Here is a 25404-nt window from a genome sequence, read left to right as displayed (position 1 = left end):
TCGTTATCTGTACTACCGTATACCCCCCGCTTCAGTACCTATGATTTCTCCGGTTGGACCTGTACCGGTTTGGCCAATGACGAACATTTTCATATACCTAATTGTCTCTAATTGGACAGAAATATCCAATCACCATGCGTTAACTATTTTCATCCAATGAAATATAAATCGTGTGATGGATTTAGACCAATGCGCATGCCTGAATAGTTTTCAAGGTACCGCTTGGAGCTGTACCAGTTGTGATGAGATTTCACTGACATTTTCATAGGTAGTGAAGCGGGGGTATACGGTAGTAATAGTAATGCAAAGTTCTACTATTAATATTAGTAGGTGTAACTATCTATTAATAGTAATGCAAAGTTCTATTAATATTAATACTATACTTCGTTATTACTGTTAAAAAAGCAAACAAACAAGATTATAATCTTTTTTTCAAATTATTTTTCCCTTTTGAGCAATTTCAATGAGTTCGTTTGATTAGTCATCGAGATCGAATGTCAAAGTAGATAGACCAATCAGATTTACAGCACTAGAATTTACATCGTTCACAGTGCAAGTTTTCCGTCAAGTCGACGCAACTGCCAATGTGTAACTGCCTGTTTGGAACTGCTGTCGGTTATTTCACAGTGCAAAGTCGGGTTTCCGATACTGACGACAAACATGACGGCAGCAGCAGACGGATCGTCGTCCGACATGGATGCGTACTTGAGAGGGCGCATCAAGGGTGCTTTCGACATGTTCGACAAGGATCGCAAGGGATGCGTGATTCAGGAGTACTGAACCACATGCGCCGCAGTTCCATTGTACCGACAGGAAGAAGGCTGACGTGTGACGTCGTAGGGAAGTGAGCACGATCATGCGGTACTTGGGGGCGTATCCGAGTGAGAAAGACATCATCAAGAAGATTCTGCCCGAAGTAACTTACTTATGCCTTATTCAACGGTCATATCAATGCTCATGAAAGCGGGTTCTAGATGCAAGAGGACGAGCCGTCCACATTTGTCACGTACGACCGATTTGAGAAGAAAATGCTCGAAGTGCTGTACAGCCACGAGTACGAGCCAGACACGGACGAAACGTTGCTGGTCGCGTTTCGGGTATTGTTGCAGCAACGTATGTGTGTTGGTTTCCAGTATTACCTGTAGGTGCTGGATCCTGAAAAGAAGGGGTATATTGACGCGGACGTGATGAAGGATTTGCTCGTCACCAAGGGCACGCCATTCCGCGAAAAGGAGCTCGAAGGTATATTATTAGTACATGTCATATTCCAATGCGTACGCAGTAGCCTCAGGCACTCTGTAGGGTTTATGCATGTTGCCAAGGATGGCGAAACCGGGCGTGTGTACTACGAAGACTACATCTCACTGCTCACCCACGACGTTGACGATGCAAATAACAAGTAAATCCAACAACACGGGTTTGTGTTGGGGACGAGATAACGTTAAATATACTGTCTGGTCCAGTTGTCACAGGGCGACTGTCACGCGCTTGACGTGACTGCGCCCTGCTTGGCAGTGGCCCGTTGTCCTCTGGTACTCATGGTGATGCCTTGACGTGGTTTCCAACACGTCTGGTTGCGTTTGCTTCTTTGTCAAGTCAATCTTGACTCGTGCGACGGAGGGCACTGCAGCTGTGTGGCATTGCGTTTGTCCTGATGTTGAGGTTCTAAAGTTGACAGGTTGACGAGGCGCCACCTTGACCGTTCCAACGTCCTTCGTGACAGTCGTAACTGGTCGTGGTGGTGGCACCCCCGCGGGGGGCTTGACGTTAGCCGTATCCCGCGTGCGATAGCTTAAGCTAAGCTTGTCGTTGATGGCCTTTTCCGCAGTCTCGTGCAAGTACAACCTGGATTCCCCCCGTCCAAAGCCCTTGTCGTGGCCGTGTTCGTCGAACTTTAGCGCTATCGTGTAGTCCTGGATCGCGCGGGAGAATTCGCCTTCCGTGTTGTAGCACCCCGCGCTACAATAACATGATTGAGCATACAACCCAAACACATCTCAAGGACGACATAGGGCACGGGTATGTACTGTATACCGAGCATATCTGGCCATGACGTGGTTGGGGTTCATGGTCAGCACGCACGTAAAGTCTGCATGGGCTCGCTCGATGCGCCCCCCTTTGAACAAGGCCATCCCCCGACTGCAACAACGTTCGTTAGCAACCCCCACACGAACAATCCGAGCACCAACCTGAAACGACCGTAAATATCGTCGTGTCGGACTTCCAAAATGGCGGTAAAGTCCTCGGCTGCGATATCCCATTTCTATGATGGGCGTTGTACTTTTCACGATGCTGGCTTGGTTGAAAGTGGTGACACATGCGTGTTACCTTGGCTTTCATGCAGGCGTGGCCTCGAATGGCTCGTGATCGAAGGCACGACGGGTCCTTTTGTAGCAACCAAGTGCATTCGTCAATCAGCCGAGTGATCTCCGCTTCCTTGGAGCTGCCGCTTCTGTTGCTCGTTGGCATTGTCAAGTGGTCGATGACACCATGAGCGCGTTTCTTGCATGTGTGGCTAATTTTAGATATCCAAGCATGATTGGCCTCGCTAGGAACGACACCAGCAATGCAGTCAACATACCGCCCATTTTGCGGCTGACGTTAAAAATGTAACAGTGAATTCAGAGATGCAACAATAATTGTTGTCTTGACGACAAAATTAAGTGGCCTCATTGCGATCCAATAATCCTACATGTGAAGGTGCTTCATACAAGTACTATTTATAATACTAGTAACTACTATTACTACGTAGTAGTTAGTATTGGTACTAAATTTCTTGCCATGACTGATATCGAGATACACTTGAAAATGCAATACCATAACAGTACTGTATGTTTACTCCATACAGTAACATTCATAACGTTAGGAGTGGTCCGCTCTTGCCCGAACACTTCAATCAGCTCTTTGTAGTTGAAGTTGTATGGGAAAAATAATTTTATTCCAAACATTCGAAAACCCCACTCATTTCTTTTAACAACCGTCCAAAATAAAGCGTGTTGTGGATACTATGCAGTTGTGATTTAAAATAGTATTCGTGAACTGAACTTTCGATTTGTATGAAACATTGATTTCCCATATTTCGGGATGAGACTGCACAAAACGAGAATGTCCTCCACATTGCAAATTCCACCAGACGCGGCACCACCATCACAGCCCTCTCGCTGCCTTGACATCCACCTCCATGGCAACTTTTGTTGGCCATCGCTCCATTGCCACACTCAATGGGTCCTCCAAGACCAAGTTCATGACGAAGGAGAGTATCCGTAAGAGTCAGGTGATGCCGGCAGGAAGTCCCTGGAGCCACCCCGCGACTACTACGACGACGCCTGTTGGGACACTACTCGTTTCTTTTCGGGACATTGTCGTGCGGTCTGTCGAGCCCGTCGGGGCCTCGAACGCTGCGTTTGTAGAGTACGAGGTGGAATTGGCCAACCAAAAGTCGGGGGTGGTGTGGAGTGTCCGCCAACGCTACTCCAAGTTTCTCGAGATGCAAGACGCGATCGGGGCGACGCTGGAAATCCCACACTGTCTGCAATGCACCGAGCTGCTCGAACAAGTGGAGGAACTGGAGCTGCCTCCGAAGCGATGGGGCCTCGGCAGGATGTGGGGCTCGTCGTCCCCAGAAGCCGACACCAAACTGCGCGCACGCATGTTCTTCGTGTACCTGCACGCGTTGATCGAACTCGGGTCGAGCAAACTGTACAGGCAATGTCCGATTGTGGTGAAGGGGTTCATGAAGGTGGTGCTGGCGTTTCTAACACCTCCGTCGACCCCCATGGAGTTGAAGCCGCTGACCCTGCAGCCTAAACTCAAGGAGGTCGTCCACACCAAGACGGCGGCTACGACGAACAAACCCACGCCTCCTTTCTACAGCAACCACATCGTGTCGCCAAAAGCGGTCGCCGGACGCAGCCGGAACAACGGCCCGCACAAGTTCACGGCGTTGGCCACCATTTTTGAGCAGGAACCCCCCATTGCTTGCTAGCGACTGCTTCGTCGATGCAGTGGCGACACATCATGGTGTGTGTCCGTTGTAGTGGAATGTACTTATATGAATACTATATATTTTGCCCATACATATTGCAGCACACTCGAGAGAGTGTGAATGATGAACACACTTGTAAGTTGAGATTGGTTGCATTACACGTTGCTCGAGATGGGTCTACAGGAGGATAGGTGGGTGGGTGGGGGTGGGGGGGGACTTCACAGTTGGCTACAGTACGTCATGACTGCAGAAGCGACCGTGCGGACGTGGACGACGGCGCGGTCGTGGCTGCTTGGCTGGTGACGCTCAAGAGCCGCGCGATGAGCGCCACCTTTTGACTTTCTGAGCAATCGTGGCGGTGCAATATGGATTGGATCTGGATCTTGATTTCAGGCATCCGGTCAATCACGTACAGCAACGTGGACACGGGGACACCCGTGGAATTTGGAAGCGACGACGCTACACAACAAAACACACAACACCACCATGATTATTACGATCTACAAGATATATATATATAGCATTACAATATTACCAGACTCTGCTCCAGCACGGGTTAAATTCTGATGCAGCACGGACATATCTCCCCACGCCTAAAAAAAGGACCAAATCTTAGTCGTTGTCTTGGCTTTGAAAATACACGAGTAAATGGACTGGAACGTACTGGAGTGGTGTCGGGAGCTACGTGAGACGACGAGGTGGCCGGGAGATCGAGGCTTCCCAAGCCTATTCTACTTTCACGTCGAGTCCACCGTCAACGGTGGATGCTTACCAGACGATTCGGGGAACGACGGCGGGGGGATGGGGGGGCCGCCATTCACGGTGGCTTGGTACGTGGCGAGGAGTTTGCTCTTGTTGATCACTTCGTCGGGGCTGAGCACCGGGGTCGACAAGATCACTGCGTGCGATTCATGGGGGCCCATTGCGGTCGACGGAATTGGCACGGGCGGAGGCGCCACCTTCTTCTTGACGGACGTGAGCACCGCCTCCATACTGCTTCGAAAATGGCGCAGTTCGTGGTCTTGCACCGGTTGTTTCAGGACCCAATTCGTGCGGATGGGCGGCGGGGGAATGCCAAACGTCGTCGGGGGGTACTTGAGCAGCACGCCGCCAGTGTGCAGACCCACGCGGGAGCTCACGGCCGCGGGGGACAGCGCCAGGGGTTTCACTTTCACGGGTTTGTCCTTGTTGGGGGCGAGTAAGCGCTGAAACTTTTCCTGGCATTGGCGCGCCGACCGCCGCTTGACCATGGCTTGCCGCGTGAGGATTTGCGCAATCAAGTTCCAATTCCCGCCGTACACGTCGTGCAGCTTTTTGAGCAGACCTTCTTCCACAAAGCTCCACCCTTCGCGACTGGCTTCGGGTACTTGTTTGCGAGGCCGCTGCAGCAAGTTGGCCGAGGCCGCCGCTGCCGACGTCTTGAGCTTCTTTGTCGGGGCCGGGTCTGGCAACCCTTGTACTTGAATGCCGCCCAGGATGGACGTGTCGTCCCATGACACCGAGTCCAGTGCGTCCAGGTTCGTGTCCCCCCAGAACCCGTCGTCGTCGAACCCTGCAGACGCCTCGGGCAGCGGAAACCCTTCGTAGTCGGTGCTCTTCTTGCCGTCGGCGGCGGTGGATTTGCGTTTCAGCGACTCGTCTGCTGCTTTCCCAGGCACTTTGGATTTCTTGACTTTGATTGGTTTCAGGTCCGACGCCACCTTGAGCTTGTCCGGCACCAACGACGGCGGCTTCCGCGCGCGGTACACAATCGACACGGGCACGTCGTCGCGCGTGTCGTCGAGTACAACGTCGCCAGGCTCGGGGGCGTGCAACTCGTGGACAAGACCCGCGTACATGCCGTCGTCCAACCGCAGGCTTTGCACGACTGCGCGCTTGGATGCTTCGTGTCTGTCGTAGAACAAGCCCCCGGTGGGTTCTTGCTTCCACAGACTCCAATTCCGCTCCGCCACCACAGTCTCAAACGACGACACGCCATCGTCAGGTCCCGCGGTAATCGTCGTGTCAAGCGGGGCGGGTTTGCTGGAGCGCGGGAATTGCTTCTCTTTTAACGATTGCACCAAATGCACGGCGTACCATTCGACTGGCGTCAACTCGTCGCTGTTGGACAGCAGCAAATGCTCTTCAGTGTCGAGCTCGCCGCCCGTAGTGAGAGGCGCTTCCAAGTGGTACCACTCGACGTTTTCCACGTTGCCACAGTACTTTTCCACCAACTCGGCATTCATAAGCGCCTTGGACAGGTCCACGTTGACCGACGACGACCACCACGACGGACACACAGCGTCGTATTTGAACAAGGGCGACGCAATGCATTCGGTGGGGGTCATTTCCCCAAACAATTTCTCCGACACAGTCGAACCCACACGCAGCAGCGACGCTTCGATCGAGTTCTCACAGTACAACCGATACACGGTCACGTCTCCATTCACAGCGAGCAGGTGCCACGCCGCGCGGAGTTTTGCATCGCACATGGGGTCCCAGTCGCTGTCCACCACCACCACCTACAGTCGTGACATTGGCCTTGGATATACACATACAATCGTATATTGTTTCTTCTAAGCTGGACAACAATGAATCGACACAAATGTATATACACAAGAACCATCGGCAGAAAAAGCATTTAGCCAATCAAATTGCAGGAAACAACCATCAGAATTAAATTAGTGTTATGCCTAAATTAGTGTGAATTCAATCTCCACAGGACCAATGATTGCATACAAAATTCAGTGCAGAGAATCGTTCGACCGATCGATCGATTTGGCAAATCAGCGCAAAAGTCAACCAAATTTTGCGAAAAAGGACAATATATATCTTCATCCGTACCGCCTGGGCGCCGTACACACACGCCGCGCGATTGCTTCCAATCGTTCGCGCGCGGCTCGACAGAATGGCCACGCGCACACTGTCCTTGGAGGCAAAATGCGTCAGCGCGCGATGCTGACTCGACGCCGACCCTGTGACCCGAACACACGGAATGTTCAAATGAGTCGTCACGGCGTACTCGACCGCCGGCAGCATCACGTCGCTCTGCACGTAAACCACCACGCGGACCTTGTCTTGATGCACCAGTCGGTCCACCAGTTCCATCATCGCCTTGAGCTTGGCCGAACAGCTTTCCAGCATCGCTCGGTCCACGATGGACAGCCGGTCGAAGTCTTGCAGCACGTCCACGCCGTTGCATGCTGCCCGAAGACGCAGCATGAGCCGGAGCCAGTGGTCGACCGTGTCCTTGTCTGCGGTGGCGTTGAACCCCGTGACAGCATTGTTGTAGTACTTCAACTACAAACACACAAGACATTGGATGGCCACTCTACCCCAAATCCCATATTGTACCTGGGAAGGCGTCATGCAACACGCCACCGTTTGCTCCTCCACCTTGCCCAGCTGCGCTTCCATGTCATTGCGAAGCCGCCCCAACGTAAGCGCCCGCAATGCGATCTGCAGACACGACGACTCGTCCTTGAACGGCATGCCGGCGTGCTTCATCATCCGCTGGACCGACGCCGCCTCGGCCAAGTTCAGGTCGTCCCACTCCACCACGTTCCACGCTTCGTCCTTGAGCATCGTGTGCTTCAATAAAAATTCCCCCCACAGCGCCGTCCGGTCCGATGCCCACTGGTCGAGCGCCATTTCGCACACCACCACGCGGGCAGAGACGTTCCGCAGGCCTGTGTACGCGAGCGGGGTGTCGACGGTCTGGCCCATGTCTTCGATCACGATGGCCTGCCACAGCTGGGGACCAAACACCGCCGCGGCATCTTGGATAAATACAGAGTGGGCTACGATCACACTATACACGGGCTCCGTGTCGATGCTGCTGCTACTCTGCATGTACTCGGCGTCCCATGCGCGGCGATGCCGCAAGCGTTCGACGGACGAGCCGCCGTACAACTGAAGGCGGCGGTGCGGGTGCAGCACTTTGATGTAGTGCACCCACTTGTGCACGTCGGCGTCTGGCACGATAATCAAATGGGGCACCCGATCACCACCGCCACTGCCGTCGTCACCTTGTAGTCGACTCAACGCGTACAGAAACAACGACACCGTGTAAGGCTTGCCCGTGCCCAGCTGATCGTTCAAAAGGATGTTATGGCCGCCTTGATTCAAAGCCACCATGAACTGCAGCGCGTTCCACTGAAACTGCGCCAGCTTCAGGTGCGCATACATGTCGTCCACGGCGCTGTTGGCTTTCATGGCGTCTCGCGCCCGCTTGGACGTGTCCATCAAGTCCACGACCACATCTCGAACTCGAGGGTTTCCCCCCGTGCGCATCCATTCCAACGAAGCCTTACCGTCCAGAGCTCCTACTCGTAAGAGGTGCCGCGGCGACGACGTCGACGGGTGGTCCTTCGCGACAGAAATGTGGCGGTCAAACGACGGCGACGACCGCGTCTGGTATCGCGCGGCGATGCGCTCCATGGCCCGCCAGAACGACGAGATTTGCACCGCCACCTGCCGCGCCAGCTTGCGCTTGTCTTGCTCCGTGGCCTTCTTTTCCGCACTTTTGGCATCGCAGGCATCCCGCGCGAGGCGCCACGCCGCCGCTCGCTTCCAGTGCCGCTCCTCGATAAAGTCCGCGGCCACCCACGCCATTTCTTCCAGCAACATGTCCCAGTGGCACTTGACTCGGAGTGGGTCCTTGAGCCGCGGCAGCTGGCGCTTCTTGCTCGGGGCTTTCTGCAGCTGATGGACTTTCTCCGTGTGCATTCGGAGAACGTCCGTCAGTGCCACCGAGTCGCCCGTGCGTAAGGCAGCGTTCGCCTTGGGAAGTTGTTTGTCGTCCAATGCAAGCAGCGCCTGTTGGCCCAAGTAACGCACGTTGGTCGTGACAACCGGCGGTTGGTACTGCCGGCCTGGGGTTGACGACCGAAGCACTTTCCGAGGGGGCGAGCGTATGACGGAAGACGGGGTTTCGAGCGGCACGGACATGGATGCATCGGCCGGGTGGGAGTTGGTCGTGGTGGTCGTATCCAATGATCGTTTTCGTCGGTGTATATCATTATGGGGTGTCGTGGGTGGGGTCACAGCGTCGCCAACAACTGCATCGGAACTCTCTTCTTGCTCAGCAGTTGTAGTACCTTCGTCGGGTGTCCTTCGATATGTATCTACCGTGTCGTTGGTTCGTATTCGGGATACGCTGTCGTCCTCCATAGACGCTGCTGGTATGACCGGCGGCGCATTCACCTCTTCCACCGTGTCGATATTCTCAACCTCCTCATCTGTATCCATCTCTGGTGCCCGAAGGTCGACATCGACAATGACTCGGCGGCCGCTTCGCGCTGCTACATCCTCGTCCTGTTCCTTCCATGAGTCCACGGCGCAGATATAAAATGTTGTAGTATACCACATCCAATTTCACCGCGGCGCTCTGGTGCTCCAAAAATTGAGCCAATAGATGCTCACGAAACGACAAAAAGTGGTCCAAAAACCTAGCCCTGGAGAGCCCCACGACATCCGCGTCGGGGTCCTGAAAAATATAAGTTATGACAGGTCATGGATTTGACGGAGGGTAGTGACGCGCCCACCTTTGCCGCGGGTTCCATCGAGCTCGTGCCTGGGGAGCGAGGCGAAGACACTTGCTTGCCCATACCTCGGGGGGTCGCTATGACTATCGCTGTCGCTCTTCCTGCCGCCTTGGCTGCCAATTGCCTTCTGGGAGCGGGCAATTTCCAAGGAATATCTCGCAGCCAGAAGCGGTCGGGAATTGATAATACGCCAAGAAGGAGCGAATTTTTTTAGTTTTTATCTTGACAAATGTATGTAATGCTCGCATCGTACAACTCATATTTTAAATCGAGGGGGTATTCCGGATACGTTAGAAGATTGCAGCCAGAGAGATCTTTGGCGATCCGGATAATCTACTTTCCCCCCTCCACAGCCGAGCGTTCGTAATGAAAAACGTACACGCTATATCCTTTTACCCGACATTAAAGGTTCCAGTGTCCTTTAATCCCCCGTTATACCGTTTACCGTCTAGGTAAATGGGCCCCTGAACGTTTCTGAACTTTCCCGCCACGCAGTTTGCATTCAAATTCGGCATGTTTCCATGTGACCGACCCAATCCATTGTCATTAAGTCAATCTATATGTACACTTCTTGGGTTTCCGAGATGGTGTCAAATCCTACTGCCTTGCCTTCCTTCAACGGATCTAAAGGCACTACAGTGGTGCTGCCGCTCACTTGGGCAGGAACGGCCGTCGCGAACAACCGCGCGTTCACCGACACATGTGGACGGGATTTGTCGTCTCCTGTATGCCTCTTGTCTTCGTCTGCTGCCTCTAAGCTCATGCGACCTGCTCAGTTGGTGAAACATTCACATATGAACTGGCAATACCTCGTTGGTTATCATACGACGAAGTGGTCGATGGCAGCCCCATAGACGAGGCCGTGGGCGACAAGTGCAAGGGGGGGTGCTGATACATGTTTATGTGGGGCGCGTCCGACGTCGACGAGTGGCGGCGCAGCGGGCCATCGTACGAGAACGACGATGCTCCGTGGGGGTTGTATTCGGACGGAAACCCGGGAATCGATGGCGCGCCGAATTCCATCATCCCGTGTTGCTGCTGGCGTTGCACAACTGGGTCGTACTCGGAGAAGAAATTGCTATCCACTTTGTCGCCGACGGCCGACAACACGAGCTTTTGGAACTGCTTGCCGCGTTGAAACATGTTTCTGTCGTCGGTCGTGGGCGACGTTGCGACCATGGACTGGGACCGGGGCTTTGTGTCTCGAGCACTGGCCGAACATCCGCCGCCGCCGCCTTTTTTCCGAAGCGACTGCCGCTGCATGCGGCGCATGGTCGAGTAGTATCTGTTCTTGATCGCGTTGTCCGTGCGTCCTGGCAGCATCTTTGAAATTTCTGCCCACTGGTTGCCCACATTTTTATGGCATTCAAAGATCACATAGTCTTCTTCTGCAGTCCACGCATCTTTGCGGACCGCGGGATTCAAATGGTTGTGCCACCTACACCCATACACGACCATGAATGGAGAATATGGATACACTTGTTACAGTACCTCTCGCGGCACTGCTTTCCGACCCGACCGGGCAAATGCATGGCGATCAACGACCATCGCTTGGCCCCGTATTGCTTGACCAACTGCATGAGCTTCTCGTTCTCTTCGCGTGTCCACGGTTTCTTGCTGTTGGCGTCGCCTTTTCCTTTCTTCCCTTCGTCGTCGTCATCGTCGTCGTCGTCGTAGTCGAGCCCTGAATGCAAACGCTGTTCCATCTACCAGCCACCATAAGTCACGAGGAGTATGTACACATGACGCCATCGAACGCACCTCTAGGTCGTCTGGCTCCATTAGCCCGCCCATGTCGTGCGTGGCCATCGGTAGTCGCATGTTGTCCATGCCTTTGTCCGAGATTCCGTGATGTCTTCGTTGGTTCTTCAACTGGAGCCCCATTTGGCCAGGAATAAGCCCGGGGATGTGTGGATGGACCATGGCGTGGGTGTACGGAGACGACTGATGGCCCCCGTGCTGCTGCATCATCGACGACGGCGACAATTGGCTTTGCATTTGACGCTGCATCTGCTCCTGCATTTGTTCGTGCATTTGTCGTTGGATTTGATTCTGCATCTGGCCATGCAAGTCCCCTTGGAGTTGCGCGTGCAAGTGGTTTTGCTGTTGCTGCAATTGAAGTTGATTTTGGAGCTGGTCGTTTAGCAAACCTTGCATTTGTCCATGCTCTTGCATTCGAGTGTCGTGGGAGAGTTGTTCGGATGCGGATGTTTGACCATGCGCTTGGTGATGTGAAGGCACCTTGGCTTGATCTTGTGATGGTAGAGCTTGAAATTGATCCTGCAGTTGTCGTTCGTTCTGCTGCTGCAGTTGCTGTTGTTGCTGGTGCCCTGACACGCTGTACGACTGAGGTTGGCCTTGGCCTTGCATGTCACGGGGACTCAACTGGTTTTGCGTGTACATGTTGCTACCCTTGTCGTTCACGAATAACGATGATTCCAAGCGTTTCCTGTCGTTATGAAGCCGCTGTTACGACGTCGGTTTGAGTGATCGCCCGACGAGGCTTTTTCGTTTCTGGATCGTTTTGAGCTGCCGTCCGGAAAATATCTTTGCTCGAAACGTTTTGTTGGTCTTCGATATTCCTTTGATTGGTGGAAATTTAAGCTGATAGCGCCCTCGGATTGGCCAAGAATTAAACCCTTTCCCTATGACCCCTTCGATTGGTCGACCAAGCCACATTACCTTCTCTTTTTCGAAATTTCATTTTTCATTTGAAGATTGTATGTATGCCATCGATGGAAATGCGCATCGCGCCATCTTGGACGTAATTATATTGAAAACAAACCAATATTAATACAACCATCGAAGTTCAAGATATCGAACAACTAACGGCAGAGAACTCCAGTGCCAGCCATCTCCATGGCTATAGTTGTATTACACCATTGTGGCGATGCAACCAGCACCGTTATGGCTTTACGTCAGTCTGAACATCACTACTTACAACGCTTAAACGTTTCCATGTCGACTGACATAGGTACCAAAGCCAACGCTTAAGCGTTTTTCAGGTACCCTCGTACGACTTCCCAAACAGTTCCGTTGAAACGGTCGATCATGAAACGTTTGTGGGGTAATCTCGTATCCGGCAATTATCCGGAAGTGGAACGGTTCACCAAACCCTAAAGGAAAAACAAGTTTTACTCGAAGTATTTGAAACTTCCATGTTCGATTGGTTGAATCAAAACCTCTGTATTAGTATAATTTATAGATATATAGAGGCTGCGTTGAGCACGAGAAGTTCGAAAACGGCAAATTTCACCGGATTAATTGTCGATTTTCTTCAAATTTCCCAGTTCTCGATGGTTCATTTCCTGGTCAATCGAGCACAAATAGGGCCGAGACATCTGATTGGCCATTATCCACTTCGCCGTTTCAGGTAGAAAATCGAAATGTAGCCAATCAGCGACAAGTAATTTCAGATACGATTCTTGATGCTGATGTTAGGAAATTCGTACCGAATCTCCAATATCCACGGGCAAATCAAAAATAAATGTATGGTAGTAGGACGATTGAAACAATAATCTCTCATTTTCGACAGCGTCGTGGTGGCTTAGCTGTACAAGTCTTCTTCCTCTTCATCCACGGCAGCCGTGGTGCCCCCACCTCCGCCCACCACGTTTCGGCTCGGGAACGAGAACGACGACAACGAGGAACCGCTAGCACCGACCTGGGCACGGGATTGCTGCAATGTTTGGGCAAACGTCGAGTATTGGTGCAAGTCGCGGTCGCTGACTGATCGACGGGCGTTGCGCACGGCATCTTCGAAATGGGCCGATGTAATCTCGGGCACCGGGTCCTCTTCTTCGACTTCCATGTCTTCGGCGGCATCCCCGGCTTCTTCCTTGAGGCGGTCTCGCTCCATATCGCGTTGGATGCTTTCTCGGATGGCCAACTTGGCGGCGCGTTGGCAGATTTCCGTCAAATCGGCGCCAGTGAACTTGTCCGTTTGCGCGGCCAAGTAGTTCAAGTCCACTTCCTTCGACACTGGACTCTTGCGCAGCACGCTCTTCAAGATCGACAGGCGCGACTCCAAATCGGGCATGGGGATGAAAATCAACTGGTCCAAACGACCCGGTCGCATGAGGGCAGGGTCGATAATATCCGGCCGGTTCGTCGCGCCAATGATAAACACATTCTTCTTCGCGCCCATGCCGTCCATTTCCGTCAGCAATTGGTTCATCACGCGGTCGCCGGCGCCGCCGCCGTCGCCCGACGAGCTCCCACGCTGTTGGGCGATCGAATCCAGTTCATCAAAGAACAACACACACGGCGCGGCGGCGCGGGCCTTGTCAAACACTTCGCGGACGTTGGCTTCTGACTCGCCAAACCACATGGTCAAAAGCTCCGGGCCCTTGATCGAGATAAAGTTGGCCTGGCACTCGTTCGCGACGGCCTTCGCGAGCAACGTCTTCCCGCACCCGGGAGGGCCGTAGAACAACACACCTCGGGACGGTGACATGCCGTACTTTTCAAACTTTTCGGGGTGTTCGACGGGGTATTGCACCAATTCGCGCAGCTCACGCTTGACTTGTTCAAGGCCGCCAATGTCCTTCCATGTGGTCGTGGGGACTTCGACGGTCGTTTCGCGCAGCGACGACGGGTTCGACACACCCAGCGCGTACTTGAAGTGTTCTTGGGTCACGGACATCGAGTCCAAAATCTCCGCGTCGATCGACTCGTCTTCAATGTCGATCACGTCCATCTTTTCACGGATGCATTGCAGCGCGGCTTCCGTGCACAACGCGGCCATATCGGCCCCAACAAACCCGTGTGTGTCGCGGGCAATCGACTCTGGGTCCACCGAATCGTCCAGCTTCATGTTGCGCGTGTGGATGCGGAAGATTTCCAAACGGCCGTTCTCGTCGGGGACACCAATGTCAATTTCGCGGTCGAAGCGGCCAAATCGACGCAGGGCGGGGTCCATGCTGTTGGGACGGTTGGTCGCGCCGATCACGACCACGCTCGCGCGTTGCTTCAAGCCATCCATGAGCGTGAGCAGCTGGGACACAATGCGGCGCTCGACTTCGCCGTTCGTCTTGTCGCGCTTGGGGGCAATGGAATCGATTTCGTCGATGAAAATAATCGCCGGCGCGTTCTTTTCCGCTTCTTCAAACGCCTTGCGCAAGTTGCTTTCGGATTCCCCGGCCATCTTGGACATGATTTCCGGTCCGTTGATCAAAAAGAAAAACGCTCCGGTTTCGTTCGCCACCGCACGAGCAATCAGCGTCTTCCCCGATCCGGGAGGGCCGTAGAGCAGCACCCCTCGAGGGGGCTTCACGCCCAACGTCTTGAAGAGCGTCGGGTGGCGCAGTGGCAGTTCGATCATTTCACGGATCTGAGCCATCTGGCGACGGCACCCACCAATGTCGCTGTATCCGGCTTCGTCCAATTTCTCTTCGTCTTCGCGCCGAATGGGTTCGCCTTCGCAGTGAATGATTGTGTCGGGGGCAACAATGCAGTAAGGCGCAGGGTCTGTCTCGACAACCTTGAACTCTACAGGATGCATGGCTTGACGCACCAAGAACAAATCGCCTTTCTTCACTGGGCGGTACGCTTCTAGGAAATACGGCTTCAAGTACACGTCGAACAAGTTGCCCGTGACGCCTTCGATCGTGTCATCAATGGGCAAGACGTGGATGCGCTTGCCGTACGGCACGTCGCCACACGCAGAGATCGTGACCAAATCACCCAAGCGAGCCTTGAGGTTCTTGCGAACCACCTTGTTCATGCGGATGTTGGCGTCGTCACAGCTGTCATCTTGCAACACAATGCAGATGCTTTCGCGACCGAGTTTCCCTTTGATCAACACCGTATCCCCGCGGAAGAGCTGCAATTCTTCCATCTTCGCCATGCTCAGCGCCACGACCGAGTTGTCGTCGTTGCTCGCTTCGTCGACGATCAAGCGGTTAGGAGACCGCTTTCTGTCCATAATGCCTGCGTTAAATTCTTCTTTCCTACAAGAAAACCCATCAGATCCCCATCACGCATGTTCGGAGCTTCCAGGGAGTCCTACTTGGCCATTGTCGCTTCGGAGCCGTCGCGCACTTTCCAAAATGATTCCCACGTTGGGAGGATACAGGGAGAACCTCACGTATGATCGCTGGTTCCGGATACAAACTCCGGATTAACCCAGGTCAAATAAATACTGTTAATTCCACGTAATATCTTGATATTTGTATGGTGACGACACCTGCTGATTTAATTTACGATTTGAGTTGCTTTATTGAAGTGGTGAGTGACCTTCGCAGAAAGATCGGCGACGTTATCCGTATGACGAACCCTCCTGTCGAATCGAAAGTTCCAGATTTTGTGTATCCGGACAGTGCCTGGCATGCTTGAAACTCTGCCACGTATGCCATAACCCACACCACACTAACATGTAGGCCACTAACGTGAAGTGAACTACCTGGCACCGGTAGTAGAACTGGACAGATGATGGATTGTTCAACTATCGTTATCGCCAGTGGGGATGCTCTTAACTTTAGTACAGTATATGGGCTGGTCACGTTGCCTCGCAAAACAGGTTACTGTAATTCACTTGTGGCTGGCTGGATTGGTAGATTAACCTTTACGTTAGCGTTAGCATTAACGTTAGCGTTACTGCGATAAAAACACAATGATTTGCGCACGATTGAGTACATACCAGACTGCCTAAACGGTCGCTAACGTGAACCTTGAGGGCTCGACAAAAGTGTGAAGAGTAGTTTAGTTGGTTGGCGTGGCCACTGTCTCTGTCTACACAATTAGCGTTCGAAAATGACGATTATTTGGAACGACGTACCACCGTATCACATCCTACGTATAATTTAATACAAATGAATATTCCATTCTTGTCTATTGTATATGGAAGCCAGCAGTTTGTTTAATTTATCAGCGTGGGTTGTCGCCACGACGACACTAAAAGTCAAATTTACGAGACATTTGCAGAAATTTAATAAGCGCTACAGTATGACCATGCCCTTCCCTCACGAAACTCCAAGCGACAAATTCGCATGAAGTGTGGAACATCAAGCGCTACGAGCCCAGCAATGCAAGGAGGATGTCGGCAGCACCTCCTCGCTGTCTTCTTGTCCACTATGTTACTCGTGTGCTGTGGGGACACTATGCCTGCTCATCGCATTGCCCTGTCCTCGCGACTTCCGGTCAGTCCCACCAACGCCACGGCGGCTGGTCGCGTGCAGCTGCAGAACTACGGCAACGTGCAATACGTGGGCGAGTTGTCGTTTGGCAGTCCACCACAGGTGCTCACCGTTGTCTTCGACACTGGAAGCAGCGACACGTGGATTCCTGGCATGTCGTGCACAGAGTGTGGCTTGCACAGCGCGTTTGATTACACCCAATCGTCGACATTCCAAGACACGCACGAAAAGTTTCTCGATTCGGTGAGCGAACGATTCTAATTACATGGCATGGCTCATATGTATCGTGTTAGTATGGCAGCGGCGAGGTCGGCGGCGTCATCGGCGTGGATACGATCGGGTTTGGTCCGTTCGTCGTGCCAAACGTTCGCTTTGGGGTCGTGACAGAGGAGACCGAGTCCCTTGGGGTACAGTACATGTTGCTCTTGGTTTTCATCTGAATCGATCGATTGTGGTAGATGTTTATTGCGGATGGATTGGTGGGTCTTGGCTTTGAAAGCCTGGCAAAGATAAGCCGGCCGACGTTGTTTTCGACATTGGCGGCTCAAAATGTACGACGACGGCCGAGACGTCCAACACATGACGGCACATCTCGGTTGTGTAGGCGGGCGTGAACAACATGTTTGCCATGTACATGACGGCCGAGCCCAACCAAGACGGGTCGGAGCTGCATTTGGGCGGGTACGACTTGAGCATGGTTGGCGACAATGCATCGTGGCACTTTACCCCGACGGTCAAACTGCCAGGTAACAATATATATATATATATATATATAGTGTATTCACTCTTCCCCGTCGTGCAGATTTTGACACGTTTACGTACTGGGCGGTCCAGTACGTCATCCAATCTATATCCATACTCTCTAGTGTCGTCGTCATGATATATTTTATGTTTGGCGATAGAATGAACGGCTTTTCAGTTCGAAACAACTCGGACAACCACTGCGATCCGTTTTGCTATGCAATTGTATGGAGCAGCATAATCTTCATAGTATAGATGATCTGTCTCATCCTATGGCCTTACTAGATCGACACGGGCACATCCTTGATTAGCATCCCCGATACGCAGTACACGGAGATCGTCGAGGCCATCACGGCGGGCTTGGCATGCGATGGCCTCGTGTGTCATGACGTCAGCTTGGCTAGTTTCCCGCCGCTCAAGTTTGGCATGGCGCCAGACAACATCTTCACGCTCGACCCTCGCGATTACATCAACTGCGACACCCGCCACACTTGTCGCATCCAATTCCAAAACTCGGGGTAAGTGTATGATGTCCATCTAGTGTACCTATGATCATCTTGCATAACAGGGACGAGGCGTGGTGGGTGCTCGGAGATGTGTTCATCAAGACGTACTACACGCTCTTTGACGCACAGAACCTCCGTGTGGGCTTTGCCTGCAACGGAGACGTGTGCAAAGGCGGCCGCGGCGGCGTACGCGGCAGCGACGACGACGGCGCGTTCGACATGTGGGAGGACGTGTTCCTGTTTGGGTCCGTGTGTGCCGCGGCGTCGCTGCTGCTGTTTGTGTTTTACATGCACCAGCACCACCTGCCGTCGTTGGAGCCGATGCCAACCCCGCCCCATGGTCGTCCCGACATGGACGCCACTCACGTTGACATCAAGTCGCCTCTTTTGACGATGGAGCAGTTCCGCAACCTCAACACACCGCCCGTGGTCACGTCGTATGCCGAAGCAAGACGAAACTACAGCCAGCTGCCAACCGTCACATCCCCAGCGAAACCACCGGCGGCTGTAAAGATCACTCGTTGATTCACCAGTCGAGAATTCGGGCATCTCATCAAGCAAGGAGAAATCAAAGACCTGAGAGGAAACGGTGCTAACGTTATAGTCCAAAGTTGATAGTATATTTTGCGAAAAAAGTTACTTGCCATTATGTATCTGTACGTACATACCTATAGAAGATTCATAAAACCATATGTACATACAGTAGTAGTATAACAAATACCACGCGTAATACTAACGTGTCCATCGCGACGGGACCAACCATCATGAAAATGTGTAGCGTCATGATAATCTAGTCGTCTTCGTAGTCCGAGCCGGCATCGCCGCAGCTGCTGCTGTCGTCCGCCAAATCGTTGACTTGTTCGATCAAGAGGGCATCGCCACATTCATCGCCAAGGTCTTCGTCATCGTCGTCGTCGCTGCCCGACTCGACGTCGTCGTCCCCCATCGAGTCCATCGTGTCCATGCTGTTAAAGTACGCCATGACCAGAGTCCGTTGCTCGTTACATGCTGCTTTCGCGGCCATGAAGGTGGTCACAGGCGGGTCGGAGGTCATCACAATCCACTTGACCATGTCCAAATGACCATGACGGGCAGCCACAATCAAGATATCTTCGGATACGTTCCACTGCGAACACGACTTCACAAAGTACACAAATAGAGGCAGGTGGCCAGACGCAGCAGCCGACACAAGTGCCTCTGACACATCGCATTCCACCGCACAGGTGGTCACGAGCCACTCGGCCAAGTGTTGTCGACCGGCATCCGCTGCCCAGGTCAACGCATGCGGCGACACGTGGATCTGCCGTTCGTAGTATAGCCATTGTACGACCTCCAGATGGCCATTGCGGCAGGCTCCATCCATGGCCTCGGTCGTACACCCTTCCTTGCGGTGCTCGCTCAACCATTTCACAACGTCCAAATGTCCATTGATTGCCGCACCATCCATCGCTCGCACCGTGCACGGGAAACCCTCGTGGTGCAAGTATTTCACCACTTCCAAATGTCCATTTGTGCTCGCGTCGTCGAAGGCCGACAACGGCTGGTGGCCATTCGATTTGGGCACCAGATATTGCACTACGGCCAAATGTCCATTCGTTGCCGCGCCCACAAGCGCCGTGTCCGGGACGGCCGTGACGCCGCCAAGGCGTATCGCGGTGTGCAGCAACGCCAAATTTCCCCGAGTAGCCGCAAACACTGCTACATCGACGGTTGCGTCCACTCGCGCTGAGTGGTTGTCCACCAAAGCATACATGGACTCGAAAGAGGATGCGTCCAGTTTCCATGCGCAGCTTTCCAACGCATCAACCGACGGGCGGTGTCCGTGCGTCAAGAGAAACTCTACCAAATGCGTGTTGCCATTGCCGACCGCAGCGTCGATCGCACGTGATGACGACGACGCGTGACCATAAGCCACCAAGAACTGGACCACGTCGGCAAAGTTGTTTTGGCTCGCGCGGTCCATCGCGGCCTCGGTACACCCCTCGGTTCGATTCTCGTGCAGGAAACGCACGATTTCCAAATGGCCACGACTCGCCGCGCCGTCCATGGCGTCGTGCGTACACCCTTCGTGCCGATGTGTGTGTAAAAACGTCACAACGTCCAGATGGCCTCGAGTCGCCGCCAAGTCCATCGCGTCAGTGGAACAGCCTTCCGTGCGATGGGTATGCAAAAACTTGACCACTTCCAAATGGCCATTGGCCGCCGCGTCGTCCATGGCGGCCAGCGTGCAGCCGGCGGTGTTGTTCGCATGGAGAAACTCGACAATGGACAAGTATCCTTTGGCAGACGCCACGTTGATAGCCTTGACGGACGCTGTGGCCAGAGGTATCTCGTGCAACAACACCACGGCTTCAAGATGACCGTGGACGGCGGCGGCATCGATCGCGTGGTGCTGGCTGACCACTTCTGGGTGTGCCTGCAAGTTCCGCAGCACCTCCACGCGGTTCTTCGACGCGGCAGTGTCCATGGATACCGGGCCCCAGTTCTTGATGGGAGTTTGCAGCAGGAAGTGCATGACGTGGGCATGGCCGTGATTCGCAGCGGCAGATAGCGCGCGCCACGACCGACTGCCCCGAGAGTACAACCACATAACCACATGGAGGTGTCCACCCGCAGCCGCTGCGTCCATCGCTTTGTCTTCGAATGAATCCTGGCGATGGTTAAAGAGGAAATCAACAATGTTGAGGTGACCATTGGCGGCGGCGGCAATCATGGCCGAGGTGCTGTCACGGTGATAACATTCCAAGAATTTCACGATGGGAAGGAATCCATGCCGAGCCGCCTCGTGTAGAGCATGCGGAGTCTGGCCTCGGTGACGAATGGTGTGCAAGTACTCAAGCGCATCGAGATGGCCGGACCAGGCCGCGTAGTCGAGGAGGAAGTACGGGCATGCCAGGAGCACATTCAACTCCTTGTGCAGGTACTTCAGCAACGGGAGGTCGCCACTGATGGCTGCGTGGAGTGCAACAACGTGTTCGAGATGGGGTAGACAAGAGAGCAAGAGCTTCACTCTGGATGTCTTGTGGTGGGTAAGCCATGGTGCAAGGGCACCTTCAACGGGTTTCCAGGTCTCGACCAAGTCGTGCGAGTCGAAGAAAGGGACCTTCAGACAAGCCAGGTCCCGCATGTCGTAGTACAGTCCTCGTTGGAACGCGGTGATGTGCGTGATCACATTGGGGTTCTGAAACACGTCCATCGCGGCGCGCGGCTTCAACTGGCGCGGCACTTTCATTGCACTCGCAACGTGCAAATGGTGAAATGCTACATACTACAGTATTATATTTCACGGGTTTTTGGGTCCTTCACAGAGTTTGGGTCACTTGAGCGGTGTGACATAGTCTTTTCCATGACGAACCAACGACCTTACGGAATCATCTGAGCCGTCCAGCGTACAATAACATTAGTAGCTTCAATCTGCATGTACTCTAGTTGATCAAAGGGGGCGTGTCGTCTTCTTCATCGGTGCTCACGTCTAAATTGGCGATTTCTTTGGCAATAGCAGCCGCTCTCGCGTCCTCCACGTCTTCGTCAACCAAGTCTACTACTACTACCGGGGCCTGCACCACCGATTTTGTCACGTTCTTCGGCACATCCGTGTTCGTCCTGGCCACTTGCTTTTCCTCGACCGCCGCCGCCGGAGTCGAGATGGCTGCAACAGGAGGCGGCAACACAGGATCGGCGCCCAACGACTTGGCGCGGATGTCGTTCCAGTCGGGCTCTTCGCCTTCTTCGTCGCGGATCAAAAAGTCGACCAGTTTGTAAATTTGCTCACTCACGTCCTCGTCAGCTTCCACCAAGTGGGCATTGCGGATGATGGGGTAGACCTTCTTCTGCCGCAGAATGTTGCGGCCGTTCCGGGACGAACACAGCAGCAACAAGCACTCGACGATGTCCTTGCGCACTTGCGCGTCGGTCTCGCGCTTCTTTTTCGGCCCCAGGACCGCCAAAATGGACGAGGACATGCCAACTTTGTCAGCGTCCTCCAACGGCTCTGGACCCGCGAGGCGCCGTTGCAAGTGCACTACAATGTCCAGCGTGTCGTACAGAAAGAAATGATTGTCGCTGTCAAAGCACAGGTTGCGTAGGGCTTGGATAATTCCGCGGCGGCGAATCACGTTGGCTGAGTGGACTTGAGGTAGCAGCACATGCACCAGCGATTGTACTTGGCCAGGCTGTCCTTGCTTGGTGCGAAGACGCAGGAGAAACGCGCGACCTTCTTCCAGCTGTGTGATGTTCGCGAGGACGTTTGCCACGTATTGGTAGTCGTCGTCCCACTTGGGTTCGTTCGTGGTCGGGTCGATACCGTCAGGTTCCGGCTCACTCTCGAGGAATCGGACCGTCAGGTTTTGCAAGATGACCTCGCGCACGCTGTACTTAGCGTCATTTATCACCAAGGCCTTTGCACCTACAAGGATGATAAGTGAATATTCTGGAGGGAGTCGATGATGATATGCGTATACATACATACCTTCCGGCGTCGTGGTGACGTTCGCAAGCAGCATCACGGAGAGGTCTTTGTGTTGGAAGTCGGAATCCAATTGATTCATCAACCGGTTGACAATGTCGTGCTTTAGAGCATTCTCACACGCTCCATGGTGCGTGGCCGTGATGTTGACCAGCGCATGGATGGCGTCGCGCGCAATTGCGTTCATGTCGCCGATGAGTCGGCATAGCGCCTTCACTGCATCCGCCTTGATGAGCTGCTGAATGCCAGAGTCCGTGCCCGTGAGGCCGACAGTCAGCTGGATCGCAGATTGCCGCACGTCTGCGCGGGGGTTCGATAGGAACTCGACCAACTCCGTCACTTCCTTTGAGACTGACATCGCTCTTTTGCTGCAAAATGAAATGGAATGCCATTCAATGGCGCTCTTAAAATTTGTATACTTTTCGTTCATCCGGTAAAACGACTATCCGGATATATTCTCAATATTGCGCGCGAAGGTGTCATTTTTGAAAACACCCGTCGGTAGCAGAAAGGGCAGGAAAGGAACGACACACTACAGTAGTAGCGATGCGTGCAAGAGGCACCATGCCGCTTGATGTGGCAACTCAAGACGAGCGTATGAGTCGTGAAGCATACGAAGATCAAAAGGTATGGAAGCATGCATGATGGAACTAATCTCGTTTAGCTGAAATGTTTTTCCGAGTGGGAAGGATGGTCAAGACGGCCAAGAAGGTGACGAGTACGATGTGCCCAGAGAACTTGAGGTTGGTGTATGCCTGCATTGACTCGGTCCAACCCAGCGTGAGGAACGGAAGCGATATGTAGTGGATGCTCAACGCATTGAGGAAACCACCGACAACGTCGTAGACGTGCTTCTTGAAACCTTCCGACCCATCATGCTCGAGGAACCACGGCCGCAGTTTCTTGTGTGCAACGCGATTCACGGCAGTGGGGAGGGGCATGAGCATGAAGAATAAATAGTACCCTGGGTAAAAGCCGTGCCACAACGCCGACACGAAGTACGTCGCGACCAACGAGTTGTTCGTGCGGGAGTATATGTACTTTTCCAGCCAGCCTTGGGTGACTTTGTTCCACTTCCTGGTGCTGTCTCGGTGGCACGATGCAAACTCAAACTCCCACACGTTCATGTACTGGACGCCATTCCATCGGTGCTTTCCGTCCAGGACACCTTCATAGCCAAACCCGCACAAGACCGTGGCACCTTCAGCGACCGTCCAGCAGCCGTAAAAGCGGCACTTGAAGAGGAAAAACGCAAAGTACAGTGTCGGGATCTGTTTGTACCAAGGCAACGCTGCCACGGCATCGTCGAAGAACATGGTGGTGGGATATTGCATCCCAAATGCTGCCGTCAATCCGACGTAAAAAAGGCCGATGGATAACTTTGTGACGCCCGCCCGAACCCGACCGGGGCCAACGACCTTAGTACCATTGATAACGTCGATGTACTCGCGGAACTCGAAGGACGGCCCCGCCAAAAACGTTGAGAAACAGAATGCGAACGAGAAATACTCAAGGAGCGATGGAACGGACGTCACAGCCAGGGCTTTTCGCGACGCAAATACCCGCGCGAGGTTTTTGTTGTCCGTGGGCGAGTCGAAGCGCCGGCCGTCGACGACACCATCGTGAATGTTGTACGCAAACGCCGTGAGTTTCATACAAACGATCATTTGGGCGCCAGAGATTTCCAACGTCACGCCCATGTAATCGACGTACATTCGATAAAGGTGGGAAAACGATAGGTACACCAAATTCCAGACCAGGGAGATCGCGCCGACATGCCGTCGAGGAGCCACCAACACGAGGACGTATGAACCCGCGGTCATGATGAGAGGGTGGACCCACGTCGATCCAAACACGAACTGTGCGATGGCGACACCCAAACCCAAGCTGACAAGGTGCTTGATGGTTGGCGATGAAATCAATGGAAACAGGGTTGCAAAGGGATACGCCCCAAATAGGCACACGGTGTAGCGCAACACATCAGGCGGCGGCGTCGAGGGCGACACAATGCCATCGATGAAAGCATTCAACGCCTCGAATTTGAGGGGAGTTATGAGGTCACACACGATGGCGAACTGCGCCAGGGTAGGTGCAGCGACGGCATGGACGGTTTGTGCTGTGTGGAGCACGATACTTGTCATGCCAACAAGTCACTTTGCCAAATTGCTGGTTTAGCCTAAGATCAGATTTTAAGCAGTCTAATTGGCTGAAATATTATTGTATTTTTAGAGCGATACTCCAGAGTCTTACTGTTGTATTGTGGTGCACGTCATCTAAAAACTTACCCCTATGGCCAAATATCCAAGCGCCCATGTAATATACACCTAGGTTAACTGTAAATATCTATTTCTGGACCAATTCATATTCCATGTCCGAAACTGAGACGTATCCGGACAAAATATTTTCGCAATCCAAAAAATGTCGATCAATACTTTTTCGTTTTTTATGAAAATGAGTCCCAGACATGAACGGACTACCAGGCGTCGATGGACCATCCACGCCTCAAAACTCGCATCCATGTCTGAGTTATTCCGGAAGCGTGAATGATTGTGTTATCCGGATAATTTGGGTACTAACCAATCAAAATCTCGGAATATCTTGAAACATGGACAGAAATATTCCGCGACCAGCCCCTTACAGAGAACCAACTCACCCGGGTATGCATGTCCTTATATATGGAGCGACAAAATGTAAAATTAAAAAACACTAAACCCAGTGCCCTTCAATGATTGGACAAAAACAATTGTAACGTTACAGACTGACATGTCGCGAATCAGACCAAATCAACGATCGATTCAGGAGGGGGTTTACCTCGACAACCCTCCAACAGCGCACGAGAGAACCAACAACATATTACACAAGACGTCGATGGATGAACTGTATTCACATAAAACACAATTAAACTACTACTATCTCAGGTCGTGGAATAGCCTTTTCAAAGGACCGCTTTACGGCAACTTCCGAAATCATGCCCCAGGCCTTGATCGATCGCTTGATCATGGCCATGCGCTTCTCGGATGCCGACACCACCGGCGCTTCTTCTAGC

The 25404-nt window shown here is 53.1% G+C and overlaps 10 protein-coding genes across 15 annotated transcripts; 2 read left to right on the top strand and 8 right to left on the bottom strand.

The window, feature by feature from the left end:
- The first annotated feature begins 635 nt into the window (after positions 1–635).
- H257_12529 (hypothetical protein) lies at positions 636–1959 on the top strand. The gene is made up of 5 exons (XM_009839765.1): positions 636–773; positions 841–916; positions 975–1097; positions 1146–1242; positions 1303–1959. The coding sequence occupies exons 1-5, from the start codon at positions 661–663 to the stop codon at positions 1401–1403; spliced, it is 510 nt and encodes a 169-aa protein (XP_009838067.1). The 5' UTR covers positions 636–660; the 3' UTR covers positions 1404–1959.
- Positions 1467–2469, bottom strand: H257_12528 (hypothetical protein; the record flags this gene model as incomplete). The annotated part of the gene is made up of 4 exons (XM_009839764.1): positions 1467–1959; positions 2035–2139; positions 2190–2263; positions 2329–2469. The coding sequence occupies 4 exons, from the start codon at positions 2467–2469 to the stop codon at positions 1467–1469; spliced, it is 813 nt and encodes a 270-aa protein (XP_009838066.1).
- A 641-nt stretch (positions 2470–3110) lies between these two features.
- On the bottom strand, positions 3111–4076 carry H257_12527 (hypothetical protein). Its single transcript, XM_009839763.1, has one exon. It carries the CDS (start codon positions 3775–3777, stop codon positions 3469–3471), a length of 309 nt encoding a protein of 102 aa, XP_009838065.1. The 5' UTR covers positions 3778–4076; the 3' UTR covers positions 3111–3468.
- On the bottom strand, positions 4070–9702 carry H257_12526 (hypothetical protein). 4 transcript variants are annotated; one of them, XM_009839759.1, is made up of 8 exons: positions 9511–9702; positions 9330–9452; positions 7319–9280; positions 6809–7264; positions 4758–6486; positions 4650–4711; positions 4521–4578; positions 4070–4444 (listed from the first exon to the last, which is right to left on the bottom strand). In XM_009839759.1, exons 1-8 carry the CDS (start codon positions 9571–9573, stop codon positions 4224–4226), a joined length of 4674 nt encoding a protein of 1557 aa, XP_009838061.1. In that variant the 5' UTR covers positions 9574–9702; the 3' UTR covers positions 4070–4223. The 4 variants fall into 4 exon arrangements, with proteins under 4 accessions (XP_009838061.1, XP_009838064.1, XP_009838062.1 ...); XM_009839762.1 differs by having other exon boundaries at positions 4650–6486; XM_009839760.1 differs by having other exon boundaries at positions 4070–4578.
- A 292-nt stretch (positions 9703–9994) lies between these two features.
- H257_12525 (hypothetical protein) lies at positions 9995–12043 on the bottom strand. Of its 3 annotated transcripts, none has more exons than XM_009839756.1 (4): positions 11272–12043; positions 11002–11216; positions 10320–10948; positions 9995–10278 (listed from the first exon to the last, which is right to left on the bottom strand). In XM_009839756.1, the coding sequence occupies exons 1-4, from the start codon at positions 11911–11913 to the stop codon at positions 10067–10069; spliced, it is 1698 nt and encodes a 565-aa protein (XP_009838058.1). In that variant the 5' UTR covers positions 11914–12043; the 3' UTR covers positions 9995–10066. The 3 variants fall into 3 exon arrangements, with proteins under 3 accessions (XP_009838058.1, XP_009838059.1, XP_009838060.1); XM_009839757.1 differs by having other exon boundaries at positions 9995–10263; XM_009839758.1 differs by having other exon boundaries at positions 9995–10948.
- An 877-nt stretch (positions 12044–12920) lies between these two features.
- H257_12524 (transitional endoplasmic reticulum ATPase) lies at positions 12921–15616 on the bottom strand. The gene is made up of 2 exons (XM_009839755.1): positions 15521–15616; positions 12921–15461 (listed from the first exon to the last, which is right to left on the bottom strand). Exons 1-2 carry the CDS (start codon positions 15526–15528, stop codon positions 13058–13060), a joined length of 2412 nt encoding a protein of 803 aa, XP_009838057.1. The 5' UTR covers positions 15529–15616; the 3' UTR covers positions 12921–13057.
- An 873-nt stretch (positions 15617–16489) lies between these two features.
- H257_12522 (hypothetical protein) lies at positions 16490–21135 on the top strand. The gene is made up of 8 exons (XM_009839753.1): positions 16490–16889; positions 16940–17053; positions 17105–17197; positions 17251–17392; positions 17449–17479; positions 17549–17612; positions 17673–17905; positions 17956–21135. Exons 1-8 carry the CDS (start codon positions 16500–16502, stop codon positions 18416–18418), a joined length of 1530 nt encoding a protein of 509 aa, XP_009838055.1. The 5' UTR covers positions 16490–16499; the 3' UTR covers positions 18419–21135.
- On the bottom strand, positions 18499–21125 carry H257_12523 (hypothetical protein; the record flags this gene model as incomplete). Its single annotated transcript, XM_009839754.1, has 1 exon — positions 18499–21125. One exon carries the CDS (start codon positions 21123–21125, stop codon positions 18684–18686), a length of 2442 nt encoding a protein of 813 aa, XP_009838056.1. The 3' UTR covers positions 18499–18683.
- A 122-nt stretch (positions 21136–21257) lies between the features above and the next one.
- On the bottom strand, positions 21258–22727 carry H257_12521 (hypothetical protein). The gene is made up of 2 exons (XM_009839752.1): positions 22362–22727; positions 21258–22298 (listed from the first exon to the last, which is right to left on the bottom strand). The coding sequence occupies exons 1-2, from the start codon at positions 22714–22716 to the stop codon at positions 21319–21321; spliced, it is 1335 nt and encodes a 444-aa protein (XP_009838054.1). The 5' UTR covers positions 22717–22727; the 3' UTR covers positions 21258–21318.
- Positions 22728–22986: 259 nt separating this feature from the next.
- H257_12520 (hypothetical protein) lies at positions 22987–24514 on the bottom strand. The gene has a single exon (XM_009839751.1). It carries the CDS (start codon positions 24497–24499, stop codon positions 23009–23011), a length of 1491 nt encoding a protein of 496 aa, XP_009838053.1. The 5' UTR covers positions 24500–24514; the 3' UTR covers positions 22987–23008.
- Positions 24515–25404: the final 890 nt, after the last annotated feature.

This window comes from Aphanomyces astaci (assembly GCF_000520075.1).
Source record: "Aphanomyces astaci strain APO3 unplaced genomic scaffold supercont1.41, whole genome shotgun sequence".
NCBI lineage: Eukaryota > Oomycota > Saprolegniomycetes > Saprolegniales > Verrucalvaceae > Aphanomyces > Aphanomyces astaci.
Note: the sequence above shows the minus strand (reverse complement) of the source record. Positions and strands in the feature narration are given on the sequence as shown.

Excerpts from the sequence above, each read along its gene's own strand:
- H257_12520 (XM_009839751.1), bottom strand. The coding sequence starts at position 24,499 with ATGACAAGTATCGTGCTCCACACAGCACAAACCGTCCATGCCGTCGCT.
- H257_12527 (XM_009839763.1), bottom strand. The coding sequence starts at position 3,777 with ATGGGGGTCGACGGAGGTGTTAGAAACGCCAGCACCACCTTCATGAAC.
- H257_12525 (XM_009839756.1), bottom strand. The coding sequence starts at position 11,913 with ATGTACACGCAAAACCAGTTGAGTCCCCGTGACATGCAAGGCCAAGGC. Across the intron at positions 11,217-11,271 it reads TGGAGCCAGACGACCTAGAG|ATGGAACAGCGTTTGCATTC; the intron begins GTGCGTTCGATG and ends GGTGGCTGGTAG. Across the intron at positions 10,949-11,001 it reads GGAAAGCAGTGCCGCGAGAG|GTGGCACAACCATTTGAATC; the intron begins GTACTGTAACAA and ends GTATGGGTGTAG.
- H257_12521 (XM_009839752.1), bottom strand. The coding sequence starts at position 22,716 with ATGTCAGTCTCAAAGGAAGTGACGGAGTTGGTCGAGTTCCTATCGAAC. Across the intron at positions 22,299-22,361 it reads CGTCACCACGACGCCGGAAG|GTGCAAAGGCCTTGGTGATA; the intron begins GTATGTATGTAT and ends TCATCCTTGTAG.
- H257_12526 (XM_009839759.1), bottom strand. The coding sequence starts at position 9,573 with ATGGGCAAGCAAGTGTCTTCGCCTCGCTCCCCAGGCACGAGCTCGATG. Across the intron at positions 9,453-9,510 it reads CGATGGAACCCGCGGCAAAG|GACCCCGACGCGGATGTCGT; the intron begins GTGGGCGCGTCA and ends TATATTTTTCAG. Across the intron at positions 4,445-4,520 it reads CCGTGCTGGAGCAGAGTCTG|CGTCGTCGCTTCCAAATTCC; the intron begins GTAATATTGTAA and ends TTTGTTGTGTAG.
- H257_12529 (XM_009839765.1), top strand. The coding sequence starts at position 661 with ATGACGGCAGCAGCAGACGGATCGTCGTCCGACATGGATGCGTACTTG. Across the intron at positions 917-974 it reads TCAAGAAGATTCTGCCCGAA|ATGCAAGAGGACGAGCCGTC; the intron begins GTAACTTACTTA and ends AGCGGGTTCTAG. Across the intron at positions 1,098-1,145 it reads CGTTGCTGGTCGCGTTTCGG|GTGCTGGATCCTGAAAAGAA; the intron begins GTATTGTTGCAG and ends TATTACCTGTAG.
- H257_12522 (XM_009839753.1), top strand. The coding sequence starts at position 16,500 with ATGAAGTGTGGAACATCAAGCGCTACGAGCCCAGCAATGCAAGGAGGA. Across the intron at positions 17,054-17,104 it reads AGGAGACCGAGTCCCTTGGG|ATGTTTATTGCGGATGGATT; the intron begins GTACAGTACATG and ends CGATTGTGGTAG. Across the intron at positions 17,906-17,955 it reads ATCCAATTCCAAAACTCGGG|GGACGAGGCGTGGTGGGTGC; the intron begins GTAAGTGTATGA and ends CTTGCATAACAG.